Raw genomic sequence first — 27,061 nt, 5'->3', positions numbered from 1 at the left:
TTATTTATGAACACAAAGTGGCCCCAATATAAGAATTAAAAACTATCAATCTGGGCCTGGGAAAACGTGACATTTTTCTTTTTCATTCATGAACATATTCATGTTAAACTGATCTAAAAGTGAATATGAATTTTCTGTGGTCGAGCGCCCTGTTGTTTACATTATTTTCCTTAATTTAGTTTCTCCCGTGCGTTCAGACCGGTTTATCCAGCTGTGACGCCGCCATCACTCCAAGACTGACGTCATGTGACGCTCCGGAGGAGAGGACATCTCAATGCTCATAAAATGAACCTCCTCGTCTCCTCTCTCCTCCCTTCGTTTCCTCGTGTCTCCGGCATGCATCTCTGGTGGGCGGGACCAAGACGCAAGTGGAGGAGGCGAGTGGAGGAGGCGTGGATGGAACTTTGGAGCTTTGAGAAGCACCCAGTGCTTAGATACGTTTGCTTCATGAGCTACGGCGCATGTGTCGGAGCCTCGGGTATCAGCGGACCATCACTACCGTCAGCCATTTCCGAAACTCGCCCCAGAGAAAGACATCGCTGTTTACTTTTTCTTTCGCTCCTTTGATCCTTAGATGTGAGGAGATGTCCAGATTTCAGGAACTTAAAGATTTATTCGAGCGGCGGCTGCTCGCTGCGGTCATCAGAGACATGGATGAAGGAAGAACAGTATCTGGATACGAAGAGGAGCTGCAGCGCCAAAGAGAACTACTGGATGTGATTTTAATCCCTGAGATAAAGCTGCACAGAGCAGGTTAGTCTCTGAAAATGTGTGTGATAATGTTTCGGGGAATCGAGCCAGTAGCTAAGGTTGATAGACGTAAGCTCTGTTTCTTTGCGTGGGCCACGAACTCAAGAAACAAACCGTTGGTAAAATGCTGACGACATCATTAGGGGCTCGGGCCTGCAACAAGGCCCTCTCCCCATAGCAAAGTAATGAGGAGTGTTGTGTTAGCTTCTCAGTGACTACAGTTAGCTTCATATACTCTTGGTTTACTTCAGTATGTTTCGGGAACGTTACACACAATCGCATATACTTCATTGACTGTATAGAGTGGACAGCGTCGCTATTGTATGGTTTTGAAGCCAAAATACCCCCGTCACAGGTGCCACCATAGACTCTATGCACAGATCACTTCCGCATGGCCATTTTCGGTGTTGTGCCATATTCTGCACCCCTCGGGTGTATTGCATCCCCGCATGAAAAGCCTGTTTTGCCTGTCAGGAAATGCATCCCCCTACTATTTCTCACAGAGAAGTGGACACTTTCTGAAAATTGCTCCAGTGGCTGTGAGCGTTTACAGTCTATGCTCTATATCTATGCTTCTAGTGGGCACTCCGCTGGAGGGGGTGCATTTCACGCGAGGGGTGCAGAATATGGCACAACACCGGCAACCAAAAGAAGCAGTAGAAAGTGAGAGTAGACGGTATGATGGCAGGGATTAAATAAGTAGGGTATTTGCTGGACTTTCCTAAAGTTTCTGTTAATGATGTACAGAGAACCGTAGTACAACACCATAGAGCAAGTCGTTTGAGGCTTTAAAATGTACGTGCTCTTGTTTGTTGAGAGCTTTGCAGGTAATTTGCTAACAGTAGGTAGCCTGAGCTAGAAGACTTACTTTCATGTTTTAAAGGGAGAGCTTGAGGTCAATCATACTTTAAAGTAAGTTTAATCATGTCTTTATACCTCTTGTCTTATATGTTTGTACTTCTATGAAAGCATAAGGTAAAACGGGGCTACAAGAGATCTCCCTGAGAGCCCACTAATACATAACTCTCTTACAAGATATATGCCAGAAGGTAGCATAAACCATTAAAACTTTATTTTCCAACAAAAATATCACTTTTTATCAATAAACACTAGGGATGCAACGATATCCAAATTTCACGGTACGATATCATCACGGTATTAAAGCTACGGTACGGTATTATTGCGGTATCGCCAAAGAAAAAAAGATGACTTGGACAAAAGGACACTGTGTGGAAAAACAAGTGCCAGGATAAACACACATACTGTAATTGAACACAAACATAATGCTCAAATGTTTTAACCACATTTATTATCAACATTAATTTATAAGTGCAGAAAAAACTGTGCAGGATTATCCAGCCTTTTCAAGTAACTTTTTGAGTTCAGTTCATATGACTAACAGAGTCCCCCAAGAGATCTTCAAGAGCAGTCTTTTTGGTTGGAGGAGGCACACCCACCTCAGTTGGAGCTGCATTCAGTCTTTGTGGGAGAGCACTTACAGATCCTGGCTGTCCAGCAGCTTGCATGGCTTCTTCCCCCTTACTGGGATTCTGTGGAAGCAAGGAACAATAATAATTGTACCAGACATGTCTCACTTTACCAACAACACAGATCAAAGTTACTCTCATGCAAACATTTTGCTTTGCAGTTACACAACCATAGAATATATTGGATTTCCACTTTGACACACACACACACACACACACACACACACACACACACACACACACACACATAGTAGTAAAATAAGATATATACTTGGTTCTGCATCTGTGAGGTTCCCTCTCATGGACATCCAGTTGTGGAAGATTCCTGAACCGGGGGTCCAATGCACTGCTCTCATGCAGAAACTCCCCTTGCTCCCCTTGGTACCGGCCTGCCAGGTCATCCAGTATGGCTGTCTTCATTTGGGCAATGAGGCCAGAATGGTTGCCTGGTGCCATACTCTCTGCTATCATGTGCTTGAGAGGCATGATGAGTGAGACTGTTGGCTGAGATTCCTCACAAAGCACAGTTGTTGCTTTTTTCAAGGGTGTGAGAAGTTCAACAATGCCCTCAGCGTCTGTAATGTCGGTCCCATCCAGAGAGTCTATCTCACGTGCACTGCGTCTTACTTCATCACTTAGCAGGGCTGCAGCGACTGCCTGTTGTTGCTCCAGGTAGCGCTCGAGCATATCGAGCATATCGAGCGAGCTATTCCATCTTGTAACGACGTCTATCATAAGTCGGTGAACAGGCAGGTTTAACATTTGCTGCTTTGAGGTTGGCACTGCTGCAGCAGTTGAGCTGTGGTGAAAAAACGCAGCCACACGTCGTACTCTACCAAGCAGGCGGCTGACACGGTTAACTTTTAAACCTGCCTGAGACGCCAGATTCAATGTGGGGGCGAAACAGTTAACATGCGGGGACAGCCCGGCCTCTCTCACTGCTACAGCCATGTTTCTTGCGTTGTCAGTGACAACAGCGATGCCATTTGTCTTAATCCCCCACTCTGAAATGGCAGATGTCAGCACCTCTGCAATGTCGTGCCCGGTGTGTGACTCTAACAAAGCCCGAGTTTGAAGCACAAAACTTCTTATCTCCCACTCACCAGTCATAACATGTGCTGTAATGGTTACGTAGCTGTGGGTAGCTCGTGAAGTCCAACTATCCGTGGTGAGTGAGACACTCTCCGCCTTCTCCATGCTCTGTTTCACTTTTGTCTTTGTCTCTTGGTAAAGCGTTGGTGTTAGCGTTTTGCTAAAGTATGTCCGGGATGGAATTTTGTACCTTGGCTCAAGCACGTTCACCAACCTTTTAAATCCCTCATTGTCCACCACTGAAAACGGCTGAAGGCCTTTGACAATAAATTCCCCGATTCGCCTTGAGATCAGTTGAGCTCTTGTGCTGTCATGGGGGAAATGTGGTTGAAATGCCTCACGAATTGTTGTCTGGTCTCGCTTGCTTCTTGGTTTCTCATCTAGAATCTTCTCCGGGTGATGGTTCATCAAGTGGCTCCTCATATTACTTGTATTCCCCGACTTGTAAACAATCGCGGTCTGGCATGTCCGTCGTGTTTTCTCCGCGGTCGTTCTTCTTTACCGCGAACCCAAAGTGTGTCCATACTTCCAACTTAAACTTCGCCGGAGGTTCGACTATTTTAAGTTTTCCGCTCTGCTCCCCGTCTGTGCTCTCCGCTATTTGTTGCTGCACTACGCAGGGGATCATGGGAGATGTGGTTAACTTCTCAGACCGGCCCACTCATAGCGCCAGCGGAAAACTACAGTAGCCAGAGTACTCTGAGTCATTGTTTGATACCGTCACATGCCACGGCATTATTTTGAGGATTTTGAAACAGGAATACCGCGGTATCTACAATACCGTTACATCCCTAATAAACACACAAGCAAGTGTAACGGTCTTGCACAAGAGAGTCATTTTTTGATAATTCAACATGTTATATAGCTCTCAATCTGCCGAATCGCTACTGAACACTCCAAAAATTGCATTGATATGCTAGCAGTTTGTATCAATATCAATATACATCAATAAACTTTGTTTTTTTCAGCAAAATATCAACTTTCTTTTCTGAAAACACAATTGTATGCACAAGAGAGTCCTTTAACCCATTCAACATGTTATGTAGCTCTTAATCTACCAAAAATGATACGGAGCACTTGGCGCTAGCTTGATGCTAATGTACATTGCAAAAATACGTTGGTATACTGCAAAAATAGAGCTTAGATAGTAAAATAAAATAAAGATAATAATAAAGAGCTTCGTATTGGTGGCTTTGGTGCATTGATTTACAAGAAATATCGCACAGTTTAAGCTTCAAATTATTTCCAAACAATAAAAAGAAGCCTTGGTACACTGTTCTAACATCACACAATACATACATGAGCTATTTTTCCCGTTGCACGAGACACTCACTTACACATAGTATAAATGCAGGATGTTATTAGATTCTAAAAAGTTTATTACACTCTGTCAACGATGAATTTTGCACATATTTTACAAATTAGACCAGGAACACTGTTAAAAGGTCATCACACAATACAAGCCTCAATCAAGGCATATACGCATACAAAGTAAAACTAGATAGAGAGAGCTTCATTCATCCTGAAGCTCATCCCATCTAACGTTACCTTTTTCACATGCACTTGCTCCTTCAGATGCTCCTTCACTCCCAGAATCATGCAGAAACCTCAGTGGAGGTTTTATAACCCCGGAGGATCTTCTTTTTTTGGCATTTTGAGGAGACTTTAGTTCCATTCTCTCTGTGCGTTCTATCATGAAAATCTGTAACAGAAAGTGAACAAGACTCTCTAAATCACGTTATCAGGCGCTAAACACCAGGAGCTGTCAGGCCGTCCAAGCCGGAGATGCGGAGCCTCCTTCAGCGCACAGTGCCATCAGGGCACAGAGATTTTTCCTCATTAATATTCCTCGTGTATGAACTGAGTGATCTTATATTTTTCTTTTGTTTGTTTATTTGTTGTTTATTTGTGTCCTGCAGATGTTCAGCTGCTAATGGTGAAGAAAGAGGAGCTTCCCCCTGAGCAGCAGGAGAGGAGCCCCTATCCAGACCAGGAGGATAATGAGTCCCCACTCATTAAAGAGGAACAGGAGGAGAATGAGTCCCCACTGATTAAAGAGGAACAGGAGGAGAATGAGTCCCCACTGATTAAAGAGGAACAGGATAATGAGTCCCCACTCATTAAAGAGGAACAGAATGATAATGAGTCTCCATTCATTAAAGAGGAACAGAATGATAATGAGTCTTCATTCATTAAAGAGGAACAGGAGGATATTAAGTCCCTACTGGTTAAAGAGGAACAGGAGGAAGTGTGGATTGGTCAGGGCAGAGAGCAGCTTCAAGGACTGGAGGAGGCTGATACCAAGGTCCTGTTTCCTTCAGTCCATATGAAGAGTGAAAATGATGAAGAGGAACCTGAGTCTTCACTGCTTCATCAGAGACTCACTGACCACATGGAAACAGCAGCTGGTGTAGAGGACTGTGGAAGACCAGAACCAGCAAGGAGCTCAGATCCAGAAAAGGATTTAGAGAATGAGGTTCAAACTGAAGCCTCATCAGATACTGGATCAGGGTCTGAAACTGAAGCAGAAGACTGGATGGAGACCAGAGACAGTCTTAAAAAATCAAAATCTGCCACAAACAAAAGAGCAAAGACTGTAAAGTCACAAAATTGTCCTGAGCCTGGTAATACCAATGATGTGGTTTCTCTGCCAGAAAAGAGACCTTTCAGCTGCTCAGAGTGTGGGAAAGGTTTTACTCACAGAGTATATTTATACAAACATATGTTTGTCCACACTAAAGAAAAACCTTACACCTGCTCGGAGTGTGGAAGAGGATTTAACGACAAAGGAAGTCTGAAAAGACATCAGCTTGTCCACACCAAAGAATTACCTTTCAGCTGCTCTGAATGTGGAAAAGGATTTAGCATTAAAGCAAATCTGACAAGACATATGTTTGTCCACACCAAAGAATTACCTTTCAGCTGCTCTGAATGTGGAAAAGGATTTAGCATTAAAGCAAATATGACAAGACATATGTTGGTCCACACCCAAGAAAAACCTTTCAGCTGCTCTGAGTGTGGAAAAAGATTTAGCATAAAAGGAAATATAAAAAATCATATGTTGGTCCACACTGCAAGGAAAAACCTTTTAGCTTCTCTGAATTTTGGAAACAATTTGAGTTTGAAAGCAAGGCTGATATCTGGGGATGCACCGAAATGAAAACTTGTGGCTGAATAACTGATATCAAGTACCGAATATTGAATATTGATTTTTTTAAGAAATTAAATGTTAAATATTCTGACATATTTTGAATATTCGAGTAGCCTTTACTTTACAAAGTTTTTCATTTTTACTTCACCTTCAAACAAAACAAAACATGCATTCCAAAAAAACTTAAGTGCATTTAAGTGGATAAACCCACAACAAATGAATTGTCCTTTTTGCACAAGCCTGCTTAGCCACAGTAGATAGGCAAATAACGTAAATAGAAGGCTTAAGTAAATCTCAATTAGAGTGCGCTTGTAACCTCATACTCTACAGTTCCACAACATATTCCAGACCAGAACAGATTTGTCAATAACAGTACTTCAGCTTCTGAAAACTATGACATCTGAAACATCTTACAATTGTGACAACTTAAAACAACTGTGCTTGTATGTCAAGGCCCAAAGAAGATATTTCAGAACTCTGGCCAATGACTGAACCTATGCTGACCCCTGCTGTAGGCATTCCAACAAAAAATACATTCAAGTGCACTGAAAAAATCTAAGTGCACATAACAAATTAACTATTGTTCTTTTGGCCAAAGTTTACTTTAGCCTACACTGTAAAAAAAAAAAAATCTGTAAAAAGAAAACGGTAAAAGCATTAGTTTCCAGACAAATACCTTAAAATTGCAGTCAAATCAACCGACGGTAATTTCCTGTGAAATACTATTTTTCCCATGCACAGTCAAAAATTTGTCATGTATAAAAACAAACTTGACATAAAACTAAAGATAAATGTCCACAGTGTTACAGTATAAATATGTAATTTTAGAGTTCTGCTGAAAAATTCAGTATTTTTATAGGAAAATACTTTTTGTTGTGATGGTGTTTTGTAACCATGAGTGAGGAGAGCACACAGAGGACATAAGACTCTGCTGAACATGAAAGTATTTTATTGGGGGAACATGCTGCCTGTGCAACACTTCATGGACCAGCTGTGTAATTGAAATAACATTGTTATCAAAAATTGACCAACATAGCAAAGACCATCAATACATCTCATTTATAAAAAACAAAACACAACGTAAAAGCCACTGGGTACAGGGTCCGCCCAATGGAGCACAGACGGCCAGTCTGCACTACTGGGCACGGACAGATGGTTCATCCCCTGGGTCGGAGACAGCCTGTGTTTTTAGGAGAAGAGCAGAGTGTTCTGTTTTTTTTTTTTTTTTTTTTTTTTTTAATTGGCCTCTGATCAAAAACAATTCATTCCTGTATTTTTACAGTGTTTTTCACGTAATTCTATGTAACAATGTTTGCCTGGAATTTTACGGTATTTGTCTGGAAACTTTGCTGCCAGTGCTGTTACTGTTTTTTTTACATTTTTTTTTCTTTTCTACAGTGTAGTCCTGTATTTATACAGTTATTTAATGTTGTTCTGTATTTTTTACAGTGTTTGACCGTCATTTCACAGTATCTGTCTGGTAATTTTGCTGACAGTGCTTTGACCATTTTTTTTTACATTTTTTTATCAGTGAATTACAACCATAAGTGAGGAAGGTACAGGGCTAAAAAAAATCCAGGATGTCATTTTATGGATAATTTCTGGAATTTTACAGTTGTGTATAATGTTATTGAAAAACAGAAAAAAATGCTTTAAAATTCAGGGTTAATAACTGTAAAATTCTGATATATTTTTTGACTGTGTAAAATTACAAAAAACATCTGTAAATCTGCTGATATTTTTTTGTTTCATAAGAAAACAGGAATAATCTGTTAAACATTACAGACAATTTCCTGTAAAATTACATTTTTTTTCTAACAGTGTACTCCTTCAAGAACAGTAGCAGTGAGAGGCTCTTGAACACAGCCTCAGTTATCACTGAGGGGCATAGGAGCAGGCTGACAGCACAGCATGTTGAAATGCTTATCTTCTTAAAAAAGAATCTCCACATCATGCTTGGACTGGAGGGAATGGAGATGGAGGGGTAGGAAGGGTAGTTATCAGTTTAGTTAGCAGACTGATTATTGTTTTTTTGCTCTTGTTATCAGAGTGACATGTTTGTTTTGAAATTGGAACTGTGGACTTTTAACTTTGAGCGGCTGGACCATGGACAGTATTGTGGGTTCCTATTTTTTGCCTCTGCCCTCAGTCGGTCCCACCATACACTTACAATAAAAATAGCTTAAGTGAGCTTGAATAGTTATTATTCACTTTTAACGTGTAATTTGTTTCTATTTGATTTATTTAGGTTATTTTCTGGGTCTTCTAATTTATTCTTTATTTTATTCAATTACTAGTTGTTCTTATGATTAATGTTAAAATTTCTGTTACCAATTAGTTAACAATAAATGGGTCAGTTTTTCCTCATACCTACTGTTACTGACTACTGTTCTTTGTTTGAGTAATATCACTTAATCAAGCCTTTTCTAACATGTCAGACATACTACAAAATAAGTAATAAAAGTATGCATGTTTAATGCTGATATCGTATCAGATTAATATCGGTATCGGCCTATACTCAATGCTGCAATATCTGTATCGTATCGGAAGTGAAAATGTACTATCGGGACATCCCTAATAAGCTTGCCCCCTGATCACCTCACCAGAGTTGCAGACTGAATCCTCCTTGACACCTACAGCACCAGTCCAAACTGCTCAACAGGACATTAGACCTCAGAGAGCTCGGAGAGTGCCAACTCATCTTATGGACTAACAGTTAGACCGACACCGCCATAATGGGGCAGAATAATCCCTGGTATTTGTCTTAATGGCAGGGTAGTCCACCCCTCGCCATTCAGGTTTACTTCTGTTTTTGATGGAAAAAAAAAATTAAAGATAATGTGAAAAGTTGTGTGAATTGAAATGTAATTATCAAAATCTAGAAGGAAATGCTTAGGGTGTTTTTTTTTGGCATAAATTTATTTTCTTATATTTCTGTTTGGGCCCAGGTTTATGTGAACTATGCAATAGTACTGGCTATTGATAAAGACATAGTACAGTGAGTGAATACTCAGAAATATTTTCAGTATTGAATGTTAGAGATGTTTTCACAAGGTCGGTATGTTAATAAGACAAGGCGAGATGTTCAAGTTGTTACTAAATGATTTTTATGTTTTCATTAATAATATTAAAAAGTCAAATAAACACGTTATTTGGTATGTTTTGGTTATAATGTAAGTCATCATCTGAGAAAAGGAGGGATGTAGTGTATGCCGCATGTGGAGTTACATGATGACGTGGGTAGAGATGGGGGGCATGTATGTTCAGAGGACAGAGGGATAATAAAGCAGCATGAGACCAGTCTAGCATCATTGGTGTTAATACACACAGAAACACTACACACTCACTAGACTTAATTGGATTGTGGTTGGATGAGAGGTATAACACTGCCTGAGCATGAGTTGGAATAATAAGGCATAGTGAAGTTCTCACTACAACATTTATTTTACCATGGCCAGGTGAACACACCGTGCATTATGACAGTCATAATATAATCATAGGGAAACACTGTGGGTGTTGTGGTAGTGTCCAAGTGAAGTAATCCAACATTTTTGCCTAACCTTAATTAGTATGAAGCAATCTAGCACGTATTTAGTAAAACCCTACACTGTATAAAACATGGACGTAGTCTCCACAACGTTCCCCATCTGTTCCTGACACCATGAGTCAGCATTTAAGATCAAAACTATTTTTTGAACTAGACTCCAAATATATTTTTAATTCTGTATAAGTCTATGTTTTTTCTTTTTTGGCTGGATGTGTACCTGGTTTCCAGTCTTTCTGCAAGCGGATGCTCAATGAACAGCAACTTTGAGCACTTCCTTGTAGGCTTCATTTTTCTAAACGGTATGTTTTGCCACTCGGTACCCTATGGATCGACACCAGCTGCTCCAAATTTTTCAACGTTAACATTTTAACAATGCTTTATAGTCATTATGATCTTTAAATTCTTTTACTTTTTATTTTCCTTTTGGAGGGGGGGCAGCTGACGCTTTTGTTCTTGATAGTATTTGTTCCCCTTACACTTTTACTTTATACTATATATACTTATACTTTATACTTATAAGTATTTTTGAGGCCATTACTTTTACACTTGTGCTTAAGTTAAAAAAACAAACAAACAAAAAAACTAGAGTCATCGTTTTGGCGTCATATATGATCCACGCGATCCACACCAAACAAAAGAAAGGGTGGAATTGACCGACTCAAGGCTCCCGACTGACTCACGGCTCCCGACCGACTCCGGCCTGTTGGTCCAGTCATTACGTACCATTGACACGGAATGGGGTAGGCGGGGCTCTACAATCTTGAGCGAGACAGACGAAAGACGGAAGAGAGGAGAGCGCAACGGAAGTTGAGGAATGAATGAACGGATCTTTTCAGTGGGTGATTCGATTTAGTTCGTTCACCCAGATGACTCGTTTGTTTTGAATGAAGCGTTCAACGAACGTAACATTACTCACCGTCAGCCATTTTTGAAACTCGCCCCAGAGAAAGACATCGCTGTTTACTTTTTCTTTCGCTCCTTTTATTCTTAGATGTGAGGACATCTCCAGATTTCAGGATCTTGAAGATTTATTCGAGCGGCGGCTGCTCGCTGCGGTCATCAGAGACATGGATGAAGGAAGAACAGTATCTGGATACGAAGAGGAGCTGCAGCGCCAAAGAGAACTACTGGATGTGATTTTAATCCCTGAGATAAAGCTGCACAGAGCAGGTTAGTCTCTAAAAATGTGTGTGATAATGTTTCGGGGAATTGAGCCAGTAGCTAAGTTTGATAGACGTAAACTCTGTTTCTTTGCGTGGGCCACGAACTCAAGACAAACCGTTGGTAAAATGCTGACGACATCATTAGGGGCTCGGGCCTGCAACAAGGCCCTCTCCCCATAGCAAAGTAATGAGGAGTGTTGTGTTAGCTTCTCAGTGACTACAGTTAGCTTCATATACTCTTGGTTTACTTCAGTATGTTTCGGGAACGTTACACACAATCGCATACCCTACTAACAATTTTTGGTTCCCAGAATGTTCTAGGAACAAAAGCTCTGACGTTCCCGGAAGAGTGCCTTTTGGTTTGATTTCAGGTTGTCCATACGTTCCCATGGAAAGTTTGCGTTACGTTCTTTAAACGTTCTGTGTTGGTGAGCTGTTTGGTTCCCCCAACGTCCCCCTGACGTTTATTTTTGGTTAAATTGCCATCTCTCAACCTTCCCCTAACCCTTAGGGAATGTTAGTTTTTGGTTATCTTTTGGTTGTATTTTAAAGTCCCCTACAACCTTCAAACCCCCATAATTGTATTCATACCTGTACTATGAACAAGTAGTCAGTAATGGATGAAAATGCAAGTCTAGCAGCACTTTTTTATTACAATATAGTGAAATACAAATAACGCAACAAAAAATAATCAAACCAATTACAATGAAAGGCCATGAAAAGATAGCAAAATACAAACAATAACAATAATGTTCTGCAGTTGGGATGTCTTGTCCAGTTGGTGTCTTCATTCCTTCTTAGCTGATAAAAAAATTAAAATGGGAGCAAAAATAGGCATGTCTGGTCAGGTGTGTCCTCATCCCTTTTGAGCTGGCCTTAAAAGAAAAAGACAAGTTAGAGCATTAGTCCACAAAAGCATGACAAATAACCCTAACATCCCTGATTTTGTGATCACCACAAGTGGTTTAAAGATTTCTAAATAATTTCATTACTTGTTACATTCACCAGCCGAGACAAATAGAGGGATTCTAATTTACCTTCAGTGGGGGACGAATGTAAGTGCTTGCCCAGTGACGTCCTCAATTTCTGCCTCTGGCCAATGGAATTCTTGAGACAGGCCGCTAGGGTGGAAGTGAAAATGAAATTGTTCACTTAAACATCATAACTTTGTCAGTCAATTGGTGTAAGATAATGTGAACAATGCATTAACACATGCCTGTTATAATCTTAAAGAGAGTCAGATCCAGGAAAGGCTTTTTGCAACTTTTTCACCGCAGCAATACATCAGCAGTATCCACTCTACACAGCACATGGCAGCTGTCCGTTTGCACCTCCCAAAGTTCAGAGGAAGTGCTGCTGAAAAAAACAATCATGCAAGTAAGACGAATATTGGGAGCCTTTATATTCTAATTCTGTAAGATAAATCAGTTCAGATAAGATTATTGGCATGTAATTACCATTTTGTTCTCCCTCTCCTGTTGTGTAAGACTTCGGTCCAGCTTCTCCAGTTCACTCACTGTTCTGCATGGTGAAAGCAACAGGTTTTTCATGCAGAAACAGCCTCAACCACTGCTGTGGTTTTGATCCTCTTCATCAGGCAGGCCATGTGTGCGCCTATACTATAGGGACATTTAGAAGAAGTTCATGTGAATTTCTACACACAATATACTTTCCTATGTGAACAACTTAGGTGTGTGTAAAATACTTACTCTTCTAAATGGTGGCCATGACTGAGAAACATTCCTCTCCATCATGAATCATTACTGAATGAAGAAAAATGTAGAAATAAAAAGTTTATTTTAAAATTCCTGGTTCTGAAATTGTATCAAAACTTGGAAATGGAAAACTCTTATACAGCAATAAAAATTACCTAAAAACAAAACATCAAATAACTTGTATTAGATAGGATTTAAATACCTATAGATTGCATAGTAGCACCCACTTTAGTGTGTTGTTAATCTCTCTCAATAAGTGAGTGTGGCAGCTCTAGACTAACTAAACCGCATTGAACTTTTTTAAGATGAACGTAGAGATAAAGTTTAAACGGACAGTGAGGCTACAACAGGAGCTACAGGCGAAAAAAGGCTTGTGTGTTTGTGTTCATTCCAGCCCACATGCAGCAGTTATTCTGCTGTGGTCTGTTAAAACGCGAGTGTCTATAGATGAAATTAAGAGCCAGGTCACGTTAGCTCTTCTGGTAGAACATAACAAGGATTTACTAAAAGTACAAGTTAAGAACACGTCTCACAGCGGTGGGCTGTAGAGTAACAATACATCGACGGTGACTTCAGGACGTTCCCACCCGAGTTTACAAAGTTCATTTCAACATCTAAGATAGCGCCTAGCGACTTCTGATTAATAAATTACCTTTTTCGCGTAGTTTTCCAGTTAAGAAAGTTATCATAGACGAAGAAACGTGGCGAAAAAAAGACCGTGTAGAATGAGCCTCTGCTCTCCATTCATTTGCCTCACTCAAAACAAAGAAGCGCGCCACTGAGGTCTTACGACATAGAGAAACAAGGGCTCATGGGAAACGGAGTCTTTATTGCGAAAAAGCAAGAGCATTTGTGGGTTCCTCTCACAACCCCATTAAATAAAAAGTTTTTCTTCTATTGAAAGACAAACACTTACCGTGTTGATGACCTACTTGGACAGATGTAGAAACACGTAGACACAACGCATTCATTTGACCCAACTTTTCTCCATTCATCTCCCTCTTCTTCTTGAGAGTCTTTTTGTCCTGTGGCAAATCAGCTGAAAGTTGCAATAGCGCCACCTACTGTACTGGTGTGTGCTTGTGGATCAAGCAGTTGGTCTTAAATCCTCAATGAGAAGTGTTCTGTTTTTATGTTTTTATGTTTTTAGCAGTTTTTCCCAATACATACACTTTATTTTATTGCCTTCCTAAAGAGGACTTTGAGGAAACGTATGACAAAGTAGGCACACTGTGCTTACAACAAATATTAAAGAAAGTTTTTATATAGTGCATTTCAGGACATTAAAGCTAAAAACAAATGAAACTAAAAACTAAAAGCAACAAAAATTGGCAAAAACTCTGACAGCATTCATGTGGCAATGTGTAAATCATCATTTTGTTAGCACAGTTACTCATCGTTCTCGGTTAACCAAAAAATAACCAAACGACAACCCACCCAATGTTGTGTGAAGGTAGGACTGCAACCACTGGAGAACGTTTCTGTTCTCTTTACGTTAGGGGAACGTAAGGCTTTGTGTGGTTTCAGTGTAACCAAGGAGGAACGTTCTCCGAACATTAGATCTTGGTTTGGTTGTAACTAACCTTTAGACAACCAAAAGCTAACATTCCCTTTACGTTCTGTGTTACTAGGGTATACTTCATTGACTGTATAGAGTGAGATGCGTTCAGACCGGTTTATCCAGCTGTGACGCCGTCATCACTAAAATACGTCGCTTCATGTGACGCTTCGGAGGAGAGGACATCTCAATGCTCATAAAATGAACCTCCTCTCTCCTCTCTCCTCTCTTGGTTTCCTCGCGTCTCTGGCATGCATCTCTGGTGGGCGGGACTAAGATGCAAGTGGAGGAGGCGAGTGGAGGAGGCGAGGATGGAACTTTGGAGCTTTGAGAAGCACCCAGAGACGCGAGGAAACGAAGAGAGGAGAGAGGAGACGAGGGGTGCTTCTCGTCACGGGAGAAACTAAATTAAGGAAAATAATGTAAACAACAGGGCGCTCGACCGGGGAAAATTCATATTCACTTTTAAATCAGTTTAACATGAATATGTTCATGAATGAAAAAGAAAAATGTCACGTTTTCCCAGGCCCAGATTGATAGTTTTTAATTCTTATATTGGGGCCACTTTGTGTTCATAGATAATGTGTTTATTCTGCTATAAGCACTGCTTAGCGCACTGGTGGGACAGGAGGAGAGAGAAGTGGAGCTGTCTGCAGCGCTGCCTTTCATCCATTACACGCACGCAGAGGGACAGAGGTGAAACTGTTGCTGTATCAGCCAATAATGGCATGATCTCACACCGATCACTGATAAAACAACAGTTTGCTACTGTATGAAAATGGCGTGGTTGTGTTATTTTTAAAGGCATTATTGAACTGGCTGGAGGGAGCCAGTGGAGCGCGCAGTCAGCTGACCCGGAGCCTTTCAGTTTCACTTTAAGCCTAAATTTGTTGACTGTTTTCTGGTCTCTGGGGCTCTTTCTAACTGGCTGTTGTCATCCTCAGTGAGAATGAATGTTGTAATCATCAAGATAAATATCAAACATGTTTGAAAATTATCGGGGCGGCTCCGACGAGTCTGTGAGACAATCATGGGGCTAAAGATTCATCTGTCAACCGCTCACATTAGAAGATAATCTTGGCCGAACGTCTGGGCTGATTTTAGTCCCCGACCAGATTTCTTCCCTGATTGTGGGGAGGACCGAATCTGGGTTAAATGGGGGCGAGAATCCTGTAGAGTGAGCCAGACTTTACACTTATACAGCTTATCTTGCTCCATGGAGCTCACGTTTCACACATGTGGACAGCTGACGCTTTATAGCCGGCTCTGATACGTCACAAGGGGGCATGTCTGTCAGTGAAAAGACTTCCGCGAAGCCTGCTCTTGTGTTTCCTCGATTATGCCTCCTCCAGCTCAGTCTCCTCTCTCCTCTCTCCTCCGAGCACATTTGGCGCTTTGGAATGTCCTCCAATATGGCTGCTCACAAAGTACTTCCGGTGTCGCGGAGGAGAGAGGAGATAGGAGACTGCATTTTGGCACATTGGGAAGCACCTATAGACTCTATACACAGATCACTTCCGCATGGCCATTTTCGGTGTTGTGCCATATTCTGCACCCCTCGGGTGTATTGCATCCCCGCATGAAAAGCCTGTTTTGCCTGTCAGGAAAGGCATCCCCCTACTATTTCTCACAGAGAAGTGGACACTTCCTGAAATTTGCTCCAGTGGCTGTGAGCGATTACAGTCTATGCTCTATATCTATGCTTCTAGTGGGCACTCCGCTGGAGGGGGTGCATTTCACGCGAGGGGTGCAGAATATGGCACAACACCGGCAACCAAAAGAAGCAGTAGAAAGTGAGAGTAGACGGTATGATGGCAGGGATTAAATAAATAGGGTATTTGCTGGACTTGCCTAAAGTTTCTGTTAATGATGTACAGAGAACCGTAGTACAACACCATAGAGCAAGTCGTTTGAGGCTTTAAAATGTACGTGCTCTTGTTTGTTGAGAGCTTTGCAGGTAATTTGCTAACAGTAGGTAGCCTGAGCTAGAAGACTTACTTTCATGTTTTAAAGGGAGAGCTTGAGGTCAATCATACTTTAAAGTAAGTTTAATCATGTCTTTATACCTCTTGTCTTATATGTTTGTACTTCTATGAAAGCATAAGGTAAAAACGGGGCTACAAGAGATCTCCCTGAGAGCCCACTAATACATAACTCTCTTACAAGATATATGCTAGCAGGTAGCATAAACCATTAAAACTTTATTTTCCAACAAAAATATCACTTTTTATCAATAAACACTAGGGATGCAACGATATCCAAATTTCATGGTACGATATCATCAAGGTATTAAAGCCACGGTACAGTATTATTGCGGTATCGCCAAAGAAAAAAAGATGACTTGGAAAAAAGGCCACTGTGTGGAAAAACAAGTGCCAGGATAAACACACATACTGTAATTGAACACAAACATAATGCTCAAATGTTCTAACCACATTTATTATCAACATTAATTTATAAGTTAAAGGATTATCCAGCCTTTTCAAGTAACTTTTTGAGTTCAGTTCAACATCCTGTGTAACAACTGGAAAACAATATTGTTCTGTTGTTTGGTATCTCTTAACTTTTAAATGACAATGAAGAACATGTGTTTCACCAAGAGTAAAAACAATCATTTTTAGTCAAGTATCTTTAAACAATGTAAACGTTCTGTGTAACAAATGAAAAATAGAAATATTCATCTTATTGTCCTTCAGCTTTTAACAATGTAAACTTGTTTCAACAAGTATAAACTTTTCATTTTCAGTTTAGTTTTTTCCGGTTGTAACAACAAAATTGAACTTATAGAATCAGACAGGTCATGGGGTAACATTTTAAGACCCACTCTTTTTGCTTCTGCAGTCAAAAATCTAAAATAGAAGGAAGAAAGAAAGAAAGAAAGAATACAGCATCCTGACATTGTTTGTCTGCTCCCTGATTCACCTTCACAATCCATCACTCAGTCACCTGAGACAGGTTCTTTTTAAGAAAAACTAGCACGTCAACATTGTGAGGAAGAAGCTGGGATCTTTGAGCATTGACAATATCACCTGCACAAGAGAAGACCCTCTCACTTGGGACTGAGGTTGCTGGCACTGAGAGATAGGACTTAGCCAAAGCTGACAGCAGAGAGTAACGCTGTGCATTCTCTCTCCACCACTTGAGAGGACATGCAGAGAGAGAGACAGAGGCCTCTTTGCAATATGAGTCTACCTCTGCTTCTATCCCAGCCTGGGCCTGAGTGTTGCTGTCCATATGACTAACAGAGTCCCCCAAGAGATCTTCAAGAGCAGTCTTTTTGGTTGGAGGAGGCACACCCACCTCAGTTGGAGCTGCATTCAGTCTTTGTGGGAGAGCTCTTACAGATCCTGGCTGTCCAGCAGCTTGCATGGCTTCTTCCCCCTTACTGGGATTCTGTGGAAGCAAGGAACAATAATAATTGTACCAGACATGTCTCACTTTACCAACAACACAGATCAAAGTTACTCTCATACAAACATTTTGCTTTGCAGTTACACAACCATAGAATATATTGGATTTCCACTTTGACACACACACACACACACACACACACACACACACACACACACACACACACACACATAGTAGTAAAATAAGATATATACTTGGTTCTGCATCTGTGCTGTTCCCTCTCATGGACATCCAGGTGCGGAAGATTCCTGAACCGGGGGTCCAATGCACTGCATTGAACTATGAACTGTGAAGTGTATGAACTGAGTGATCTTATATTTTTCTTTTATTTGTTTGTTTATTTGTTGTTTATTTGTGTCCTGCAGATGTTCAGCTGCTAATGGTGAAGAAAGAGGAGCTTCCCCCTGAGCAGCAGGAGAGGAGCCCCTATCCAGACCAGGAGGTGAATGAGTCCCCACTCATTAAAGAGGAACAGGAGGAGAATGAGTCCCCACTCATTAAAGAGGAACAGGAGGAGAATGAGTCCCCACTCATTAAAGAGGAACAGGAGGAGAATGAGTCCCCACTCATTAAAGAGGAACAGGAGGAGAATGAGTCCCCACTCATTAAAGAGGAACAGGAGGAGAATGAGTCCCCACTGATTAAAGAGGAACAGGAGGAAGTGTGGATTGGTCAGGGCAGAGAGCAGCTTCAAGGACTGGAGGAGGCTGATACCAAGGTCCTGTTTCCTTCAGTCCATATGAAGAGTGAAAATGATGAAGAGGAACCTGAGTCTTCACTGCTTCATCAGAGACTCACTGACCACATGGAAACAGCAGCTGGTGGAGAGGACTGTGGAAGACCAGAACCAGCAAGGAGCTCAGATCCAGAAAATAATTTAGAGAATGAGGTTCAAACTGAAGCCTCATCAGATACTGGATCAGGGTCTGAAACTGAAGCAGAAGACTGGATGGAGACCAGAGACAGTCTTAAAAAATCTAAATCTGCCACAAACAAAAGAGCAAAGACTGTAAAGTCACAAAATTGTCCTGTGCCTGGTAAAACCAACCATGTGGTTTCTCTGCCAGAAAAGAGACCTTTCAGCTGCTCAGAGTGTGGGAAAGGATTTACTCACAGAGTATATTTAGACAAACATATGTTTGTCCACACTAAAGAAAAACCTTACAGCTGCTCGGAGTGTGGAAAAGCATTTAACGACAAAGGAAGTCTGAAAAGACATCAGCTTGTCCACACCAAAGAATTACCTTTCAGCTGCTCTGAATGTGGAAAAGGATTTAGCATTAAAGCAAATCTGACGAGACATATGTTGGTCCACACCAAAGAATTACCTTTCAGCTGCTCTGAGTGTGGAAAAAGATTTAGCATTAAAGCAAATATGACAAGACATATGTTGGTCCACACCCAAGAAAAACCTTTCAGCTGCTCTGAGTGTGGAAAAAGATTTAGCATAAAAGGAAATATAAAAAGTCATATGTTGGTCCACACTGCAAGGAAAAACCTTTTAGCTTCTCTGGATTTTGGAAACAATTTGAGTTTGAAAGCAAGGCTGATGTCTGGGGATGCACCGAAATGAAAACTTGTGGCTGAATAACTGATATCAAGTACCAAATATTGAATATTGATTTTTTTAAGAAATTAAATGTTAAATATTCTGACATATTTTGAATATTCGAGTAGCCTTTACTTTACAAAGTTTTTCATTTATACTTCACCTTCAAACAAAACAAAACATGCATTCCAAAAAAACTTAAGTGTATCTAAGTGGATAAACCCACAACAAATGAATTGTTGTCCTTTTTGCACAAGCCTGCTTAGCCACAGTAGATAGGCAAATAACGTAGTAATAGAAGGCTTAAGTAAATCTCAATTAGAGTGCGCTTATAACTTCATACTCTACAGCTCCACAACATATTCCAGACCAGAACAGATTTGTCAATAACAGTACTTAAGCTTCTGAAAACTATGACATCTGAAACATCTTACAATTGTGACAACTTAAAACAACTGTGCTTGTATGTCAAGGCCCAAAGAAGATATTTCAGAACTCTGGCCAATGACTGAACCTATGCTGACCCCTGCTGTAGGCATTCCAACAAAAAATGCATTCAAGTGGACTGAAAAAATCTAAGTGCACATAACAAATTAACTATTGTTCTTTTGGCCAAAGTTTACTTTAGCCTACACTGTAAAAAAAAAAAAAAATCTGTAAAAAGAAACGGTAAAAGCATTAGTTTCCAGACAAATACCTTAAAATTGCAGTCAAATCAACCGACGGTAATTTCCTGTGAAATACTATTTTTCCCATGCACAGTCAAAAATTTGTCATGTATAAAAACAAACTTGACATAAAACTAAAGATAAATGTCCACAGTGTTACAGTATAAATATGTAATTTTAGAGTTCTGCTGAAAAATTCAGTATTTTTATAGGAAAATACTTTTTGTTGTGATGGTGTTTTGTAACCGTGAGTGAGGAGAGCACACAGAGGACATAAGACTCTGCTGAACATGAAAGTATTTTATTGGGGGAACATGCTGCCTGTGCAACACTTCATGGACTGGCTGTGTAATTGAAATAACATTGTTATCAAAAATTGACCAACATAGCAAAGACCATCAATACATCTCATTTATTAAAAACAAAACACAACGTAAAAGCCACTGGGTACAGGGTCCGCCCAATGGAGCACAGACGGCCAGTCTGCACTACTGGGCACGGACAGATGGTTCATCCCCTGGGTCGGAGACAGCCTGTGTTTTTAGGAGAAGAGCAGTGCGTTCTGTTTTTTTTTTTGTTTTTTTTTTGTAATTGGCCTCTGATCAAAAACAATTCATTCCTGTATTTTTACAGTGTTTTTCACGTAATTCTATGTAACAATGTTTGCCTGGAATTTTACGATATTTGTCTGGAAACTTTGCTGCCAGTGCTGTTCCTGTTTTTTTTTACAGTTTTTTTTCTTTTCTACAGTGAAGTCCTGTATTTATACAGTTATTTAATGTTGTTCTGCATTTTTCACAGTGTTTGACCGTCATTTCACAGTATCTGTCTGGTAATTTTGCTGACAGTGCTTTGACCATTTTTTTTACATTTTTTATCAGTGAATTACAACCATATGTGAGGAAGGTACAGGGCTAAAAAAAAATCCAAGATGTCATTTTACGGATAATTTCTGGAATTTTACAGTTGTGTATAATGTTATTGAAAAACAGAAAAAAAAATACTTTAAAAATTCAGGGTTAATAATTGTAAAATTCTGATAGTTTTTTTTGACTGTGTAAAATTACAAAAAACATCTGTAAATCTGCTGATATTTTTTTGTTTCATAAGAAAACAGGAATAATCTGTTAAACATTACAGACAATTTCCTGTAAAATTACATTTTTTTTCTAACTGTGTACTCCTTCAAGAACAGTAGCAGGTTCTTCTTTATGAACAGTAGCTTCTCTTCTTTGTCACGTCAGTCTGTTCCTCCTCTCATCAACAACATTGGATGCGGCACTGAACAGCCTCTCACTATCTGTGCATGGAGCAACCAACAAGCAATGAAAAATAAATAATACAGAAAATAAACCAATCCCTCTGTACTTTCAGCTTATTGGTTTGAATGTTACCATACATCACCATTTCTCTTAAGCATTTTTATTTGTTTGATTGTCATTCCTGGGATGACGACTTCTGACAGGTAACAGTCCAGATGTTGAGCAGTTGCACTTCTCTGCCTGGAATCTGGGCCGTTTTCCTGGAGGATCTCTTAAAACATGTAGAGAGTGAGGACGCACGCACTGCCTCTGAGGAGATAGATAGATAGATAGATAGATAGATAGATAGATAGATACATACATAGATACATAGATACATAGATACATACATAGATACATAGAAACTTTGTCTGCCACAAGTGACAGAAATTCCTCTTTGACAGGCTCCTTCACACATTTAAAAGGGACAAGGGACATTACAAAAAAAGTTGAGAAGAAAAAGTAAATGCAACACTTGAAAAAAAGTCTTGATCAATTGACAGTATTGGGGGGGGGGGGGGGGGGGGGGGGGGGGGGCTGTTACAGCACCATGTGTCTATTTCTGTTTGTTTAAGGTAGCTATTTCGGAGGGAATAAAAGACCTCTTGAAGATATCCAGAGGAAGCTTGAACCGCCTGCCTGATGGCAGCATCTGAAAACAGTGGTTGAGGGGATGGGAGGGGTCTTCTGTGATCAGGGTGGCCTTCCTGGTCACGGACCGGTTGTACAGTTCTGAGAGGGGGGTTTGTGGCGCTCTGATGATTTTGCTGGCCTGGTTAACCGTGGGGGTGAGTTTTGCTTTGTGTTTGGATGAGAGGAAGCTGTACCAGAAGGAGATGTTGAGGGTGAGTATGGACTCAATGACGGACTGGTAAACCAGGGTTAAAACATAGGTGCTGATTAAAATTCCCAGCTTCCTCCGCAGGTGGAGTTGTTGACTTTTATTGAAAATTGTGTCTGCATGCTGTGAAAAAGAGAAGCAGCTGTCCAGTTCAGTTCCCAGGTACCAAAAAACACTCAACCTGCACCACAAGAATGCTGAGTGGCCGAAAGAGGTCTGTGGTTGTCTCTCCTCTGCCCCCACAGCACAGCACAGTTCCTTTGTTTTGGAGACATTTAACTCCAGTGAAAGCTGGTCAAATGTCCGGGCCAAGGTTTTAACGGCCTGCTGATACCTGTCCAGGGCAGCAGCGTCAGCCAGATGAGCCACCAGGGCCGTGCCATCTGCATATTTAAAAAGGTCCATGCCCTTACTGCCACAAGTGATATTCTTGGTGTAGACAGAGAAAAGAACTGGTGATAAAACACACCCCTGTGGTACACCTGCATTTAAAGTCGGCTTTTTTAATTTAAAACCATTAAAAAGCACCTGTTGTGGCCTGTCTGTTAAAAAGTTGCTTATCCATAAAACCAGAGTAGGATGAACCTGGAGATCTAAGAGGGCACACAGCAGGGCATCAACACACGCTGTGTTAAAAGCAGAGGAGAAATCCATAAATAAGATCCTGGCGTGAGGATGAGTAGAGTTAAGCTGTTTAGTGACAGTGTTCAGCAAAGTCAGACTTGCATCCTCCACCCCTCGCTTTCCATCTTGTTCAACAGCATTTTGGTCAGGAGGTCACACATGACCCTCTCCATGCATTTGCAAAGCACAGATGTCAGGGCTACTGGTCTGTAGTCCTTCAGCTCCCGAGCTGGTGCCTTCTGGGGAACTGGAATTATAGTGGATTCCTTCCACTAACTGGGGACAATTCCTGATTCCAAGAGGGACTGAAACAGTCTGCAAAAAACTCTTCCGAGATGGGCAGAACAGTCTCCAAGCACCCTGCCCCCAAGCTTGTCAGGGCCATAGGCCTTATGTGGTTTGACCTGGCGAAGGATGGAAGTCACCTGCTTCTCGTCCATGGTGATGGTTGGGTGGGAGGGGCTGGAGGTTGGATTGTCAAAGCTGGATGAGCAAAGAAGGCGTTGAGCTGCTCTGCAAAGGAAGCTGGGTCTAGAGAGCTGGCCGCTCTGTCCATCATGATGTTTAGGCTCTGCCATGCTTCCCTAGCATTGCCAGATGTTACTTTTTGCTCCACCTTATTCTTGTAATTGATCTTAGACAGCTTTTCCTTTCTTTTGAACTCTTCCAGCTCCCTCACTCGCAGTGTGTCTCACTGTAGAAATGCTGTTCTCTTCTGGGCTAAACAGACTTTCATGTTTTTGTTTTTTTTTCGTTTTTTTTTTCATGTTCATCCATTTTTTATTGTTGTTGTTGTTGTTATTGTTGTAGATCATAAATGCCTTGGAGTGTGACACATGTTGAGTGAGTACAAGAGTATACTGGTTTGTGAAAGTAGCTCTCCATGTTTTGCAGTTAAGATGGTGGATTCATAGTTTGTGGCAATCGGGGTAAAGAACCAGAGAAGAAGTCCACATCTGAGAGTTTGAATGGCATAAGCTAACTGTTGAATGTTGCACACAACAACCTGCATTCTTCGTTGAAAGCTACACTTGGTTCTGTCTTTGTATTTAGATACAGTGTATAAATACTTAATGTTAAGTTCATTGAAGGTGAATATTATAAGGACATTTAAAAGACACTAGTAGGGCTGCACGATGTGGCCAAAATCCAATATCTCGATATTTGTAGGCTATATCTCGATATTCTTATTTCTCATCTAAATCACTATATCAATGGTAAATCGAACCCTTTGATGCATAAAATGACATCACTTTAATGATATAAGCAGACTTTTCAGTGGGATTTTAAAAATTTAATGCAAAAAGGGGAAAATCTCACTCAGGTAGAGTTAAGAAAACCTTTTATAAGGGTCCTCGGCCAAAGGTGGAGGGCACTATTTTTAAACCAAACTTTTTGTAGCTACATATTTTTAGTTCCAGTAAAACAATTCATCTCGATATATTCAGCTGGCTGATTATATTATATTATATTATATTATATTGTATTATATTATATTATATTATATTATATTATATTATATTATATTATATTATATTGTTTATTCATTCATTCATTCATTTTCCATACCGCTTGTCCTGTTCTTCGAGAACTAAAGAAAAGGGTTCACCAGAGGGCACCAAAGAATATTCCAGATTTAAAGACAATCTGTGCAGAGGAATGGGCCAAAATCACACCTGAGCAGTGTGGGCCATTAGTGAAAACATACAAGAAGCTTCTGGAAGCTGTCATTGCAAACAAAGGCTTCTCCACTAAGTATTAGATGAGTCTTAGTTAGCGTGTTCAATACTTTTTTCCTGTGTTATCGTACTTAATTCCACGTTCTAGTGGACACTAGAGGGGGATCTCACACTAAAATAGACAGGAGGAAGTGAGTTAAGTGATGACGTGAGACCAGGGCTGGGGATTAATCAGTGTGCCTGTTGAGCTTTGTATTGTTGGAAGTCGCACCGTAAACTTCAGAGCCTCCAAACTCTAGTCTGCTCGTCTCTTTTGTTATCGACCTCCACAACATAATCATTATTTTTGGACCTGAACGTTGTGATTTCTTTTCATGTGTGGATTATTTGAGTTAATACCAATGTCTGGTAGAAATTTTGTTTGAATTGCATCTTTGGAAATAAATGTGATGAAAAAAAAAGGTGACTCATTCAATGCTTATTTTCCCCACTGTATATAAGATTCTAACAGCAGCTTAACTACTGTTTGCCCCTAAACTTAGAATTTCCTACTGGGAACTCAGGTGTGCTGTGGGTGTTATAAATAAATAAATAAATAAATAAATGAATGAATGAATAAATAAATTATATATATTTATTACACGGCATTGTCAAATGCTCGATCCTGATTGGTCAATTACAACATTCTACAGTCTGTTATTCTGAATAGCGGACCACAAAGGACGCCTCTGAACTACTCGGGCGAATCACGTCATATGTATCAATCCGCCGAACGTTTATACCTGCGGCAAGACATCTTTAATTTTCTGTTGTTTCCCGTTGCTCCATCAAAAATGGAATATTTTCCCAAAATCACTTTTAATATATTTGGAGAAGGCGAAACATTGGATTCATGGTTGATGGCTGACCAGTCACCGCTAAAGAAAAGAAGAAGAGAGGAAACCACCGAAGAGAAAGAAAGAGAGGTGAAAAGACACAAGGAATTAGATGACACCGAAATTGACAAGATTGAGGAAGACAGACACGAAGTTAATACTAAACGAAACACGGCATGGGCCATGAATGTGTTTAAAGACTGGCTAATTGAAAAGAAAATGTCAACAAACTTTGACGGTTATTCCGCAGAAAGCCTCAACCAGATGCTGCGATCATTTTATGCATCTGTTCAAAACTCCCGCGGCAAGACCTACTCAGTTGCCAGTTACATTGCAATTAGGGCTGGGATATCTCGAAATTTCTCAAAATTTGATATTATGAACTGTGCTACTTTCAAGTCCAGCAACGGGGTATTTAAATCAGTCATTAAAACCCTCCGTAAAAACGGGAAAGACGTCAGCCAGCATCACCCTCCCATTTCAGCAACAGATTTGCAGCTCCTCAGGTGCTCAGAGGCGTTGTCCCCACATACAGCGGTCGGACTGGTCCGAAAAGTGTGGTTTGATGTACAGCTGCATCTCGCAAGACGGGGGAGAGAAGGCACTCGAGACCTGACAAGAGACTCTTTCATTGTGAAAGAGGACAAGCATGGTAACGAGTATATTTCTCTCACCCACAACGCTGAGACAAAAAACCATAAAGATGCCAAAGATCCATGCAAAGAAAATTACAGAGGATGCATTTTTGCTGAGCCTGACAATCCAAACTGCCCCGTTGCCAGTTTCAAGAAATATCTATCCCTTTGCCCTCCCAACGCTAAAGCGTTTTACCTTCATCCACTAAGAAAGGATCAACAGCTACTGAAAAGGCAAGCAGTGTGGTACTCTCGTGAACCCATGGGGCACAATTACCTCGGGAAAATGTTACCCCAAATCAGCCAGGCAGCCGGGCTTTCTAAGAGATACACGAATCACAGCTTGAGGAGCACAGCTGTCCACCTCCTCTCTCAGGCAGGTCTGGCAAGTAGGGAGATCATGTCTGTGACAGGGCACAGATGTGAGAGCAGTCTGAGAAGCTACTGGGCTCCGACCAGTACAGATCGGGAAAAGTGGAGCAAGATCCTGTCCTCTAATTCTGGCAGCAGCAGCAGATCGGGTGAGTGCCTCTCTTAAAGCGTTAGTGATGAGATAATATTGAGAGCAGTTGTAACGGTGAAAAACTATTTCTATAGGTATGCCAGCTGCAGGGCCACAGCAGGGAGGAAATATGGACATGAATGAGGACAGAGACGTCAGCATCAATATTCCCAAAGATGTCCCATTCACCTTGTCCCACGTCACCATCAATGGAAACGTTCAGTTTAATGTGAATTATAAATAAGCTAATCTTCGCTTCAGAGTTACCGTTGCTTTCCGTTACTGTTTTAACCGTAAGAAGGAACGGACTATTTTTTCAAGCGGATGCAATGACAACTTTTGTGAATCAATAAAATCATATTTAGATGAGCATTTGATGTCAAATTTTTGATTTTTTTAGTGAGTAGCCGTGTAATAAGCGGGATAATGTAGAGCGAGCCGGTCACTATAGAGAAATAAACCCCTTCAGGGTGATGCAGGACCCCTCTGCTTCGCGTCGGGGTCCTGCATCAC

At 40.7% G+C, this 27,061-nt stretch overlaps 1 protein-coding gene and 1 long non-coding RNA gene across 3 annotated transcripts; one reads left to right on the top strand and one right to left on the bottom strand.

The window, feature by feature from the left end:
* Nucleotides 1-486: 486 nt before the first annotated feature.
* LOC141790367 (uncharacterized) lies at nt 487-21,446 on the top strand. The gene is made up of 4 exons (XM_074670192.1): nt 487-753; nt 5,249-6,486; nt 10,972-11,197; nt 18,240-21,446. Exons 1-4 carry the CDS (start codon nt 585-587, stop codon nt 19,445-19,447), a joined length of 2,841 nt encoding a protein of 946 aa, XP_074526293.1. The 5' UTR covers nt 487-584; the 3' UTR covers nt 19,448-21,446.
* Nucleotides 12,667-14,115, bottom strand: LOC141789845 (uncharacterized). Of its 2 annotated transcripts, none has more exons than XR_012598245.1 (3): nt 13,822-14,115; nt 12,900-12,953; nt 12,667-12,809 (listed from the first exon to the last, which is right to left on the bottom strand). It is a non-coding gene; the product is annotated as an uncharacterized LOC141789845 (long non-coding RNA). The 2 variants fall into 2 exon arrangements; XR_012598244.1 differs by lacking the exon at nt 13,822-14,115 and adding an exon at nt 13,558-13,650.
* Nucleotides 21,447-27,061: the final 5,615 nt, after the last annotated feature.

Source organism: Halichoeres trimaculatus, unplaced genomic scaffold (genome assembly GCF_033239565.1).
Source record: "Halichoeres trimaculatus isolate MK-OKI-2021-1 unplaced genomic scaffold, fHalTri1.1 fHalTri1_scaffold_5, whole genome shotgun sequence".
NCBI lineage: Eukaryota > Metazoa > Chordata > Actinopteri > Labriformes > Labridae > Halichoeres > Halichoeres trimaculatus.
Note: the sequence above shows the minus strand (reverse complement) of the source record. Positions and strands in the feature narration are given on the sequence as shown.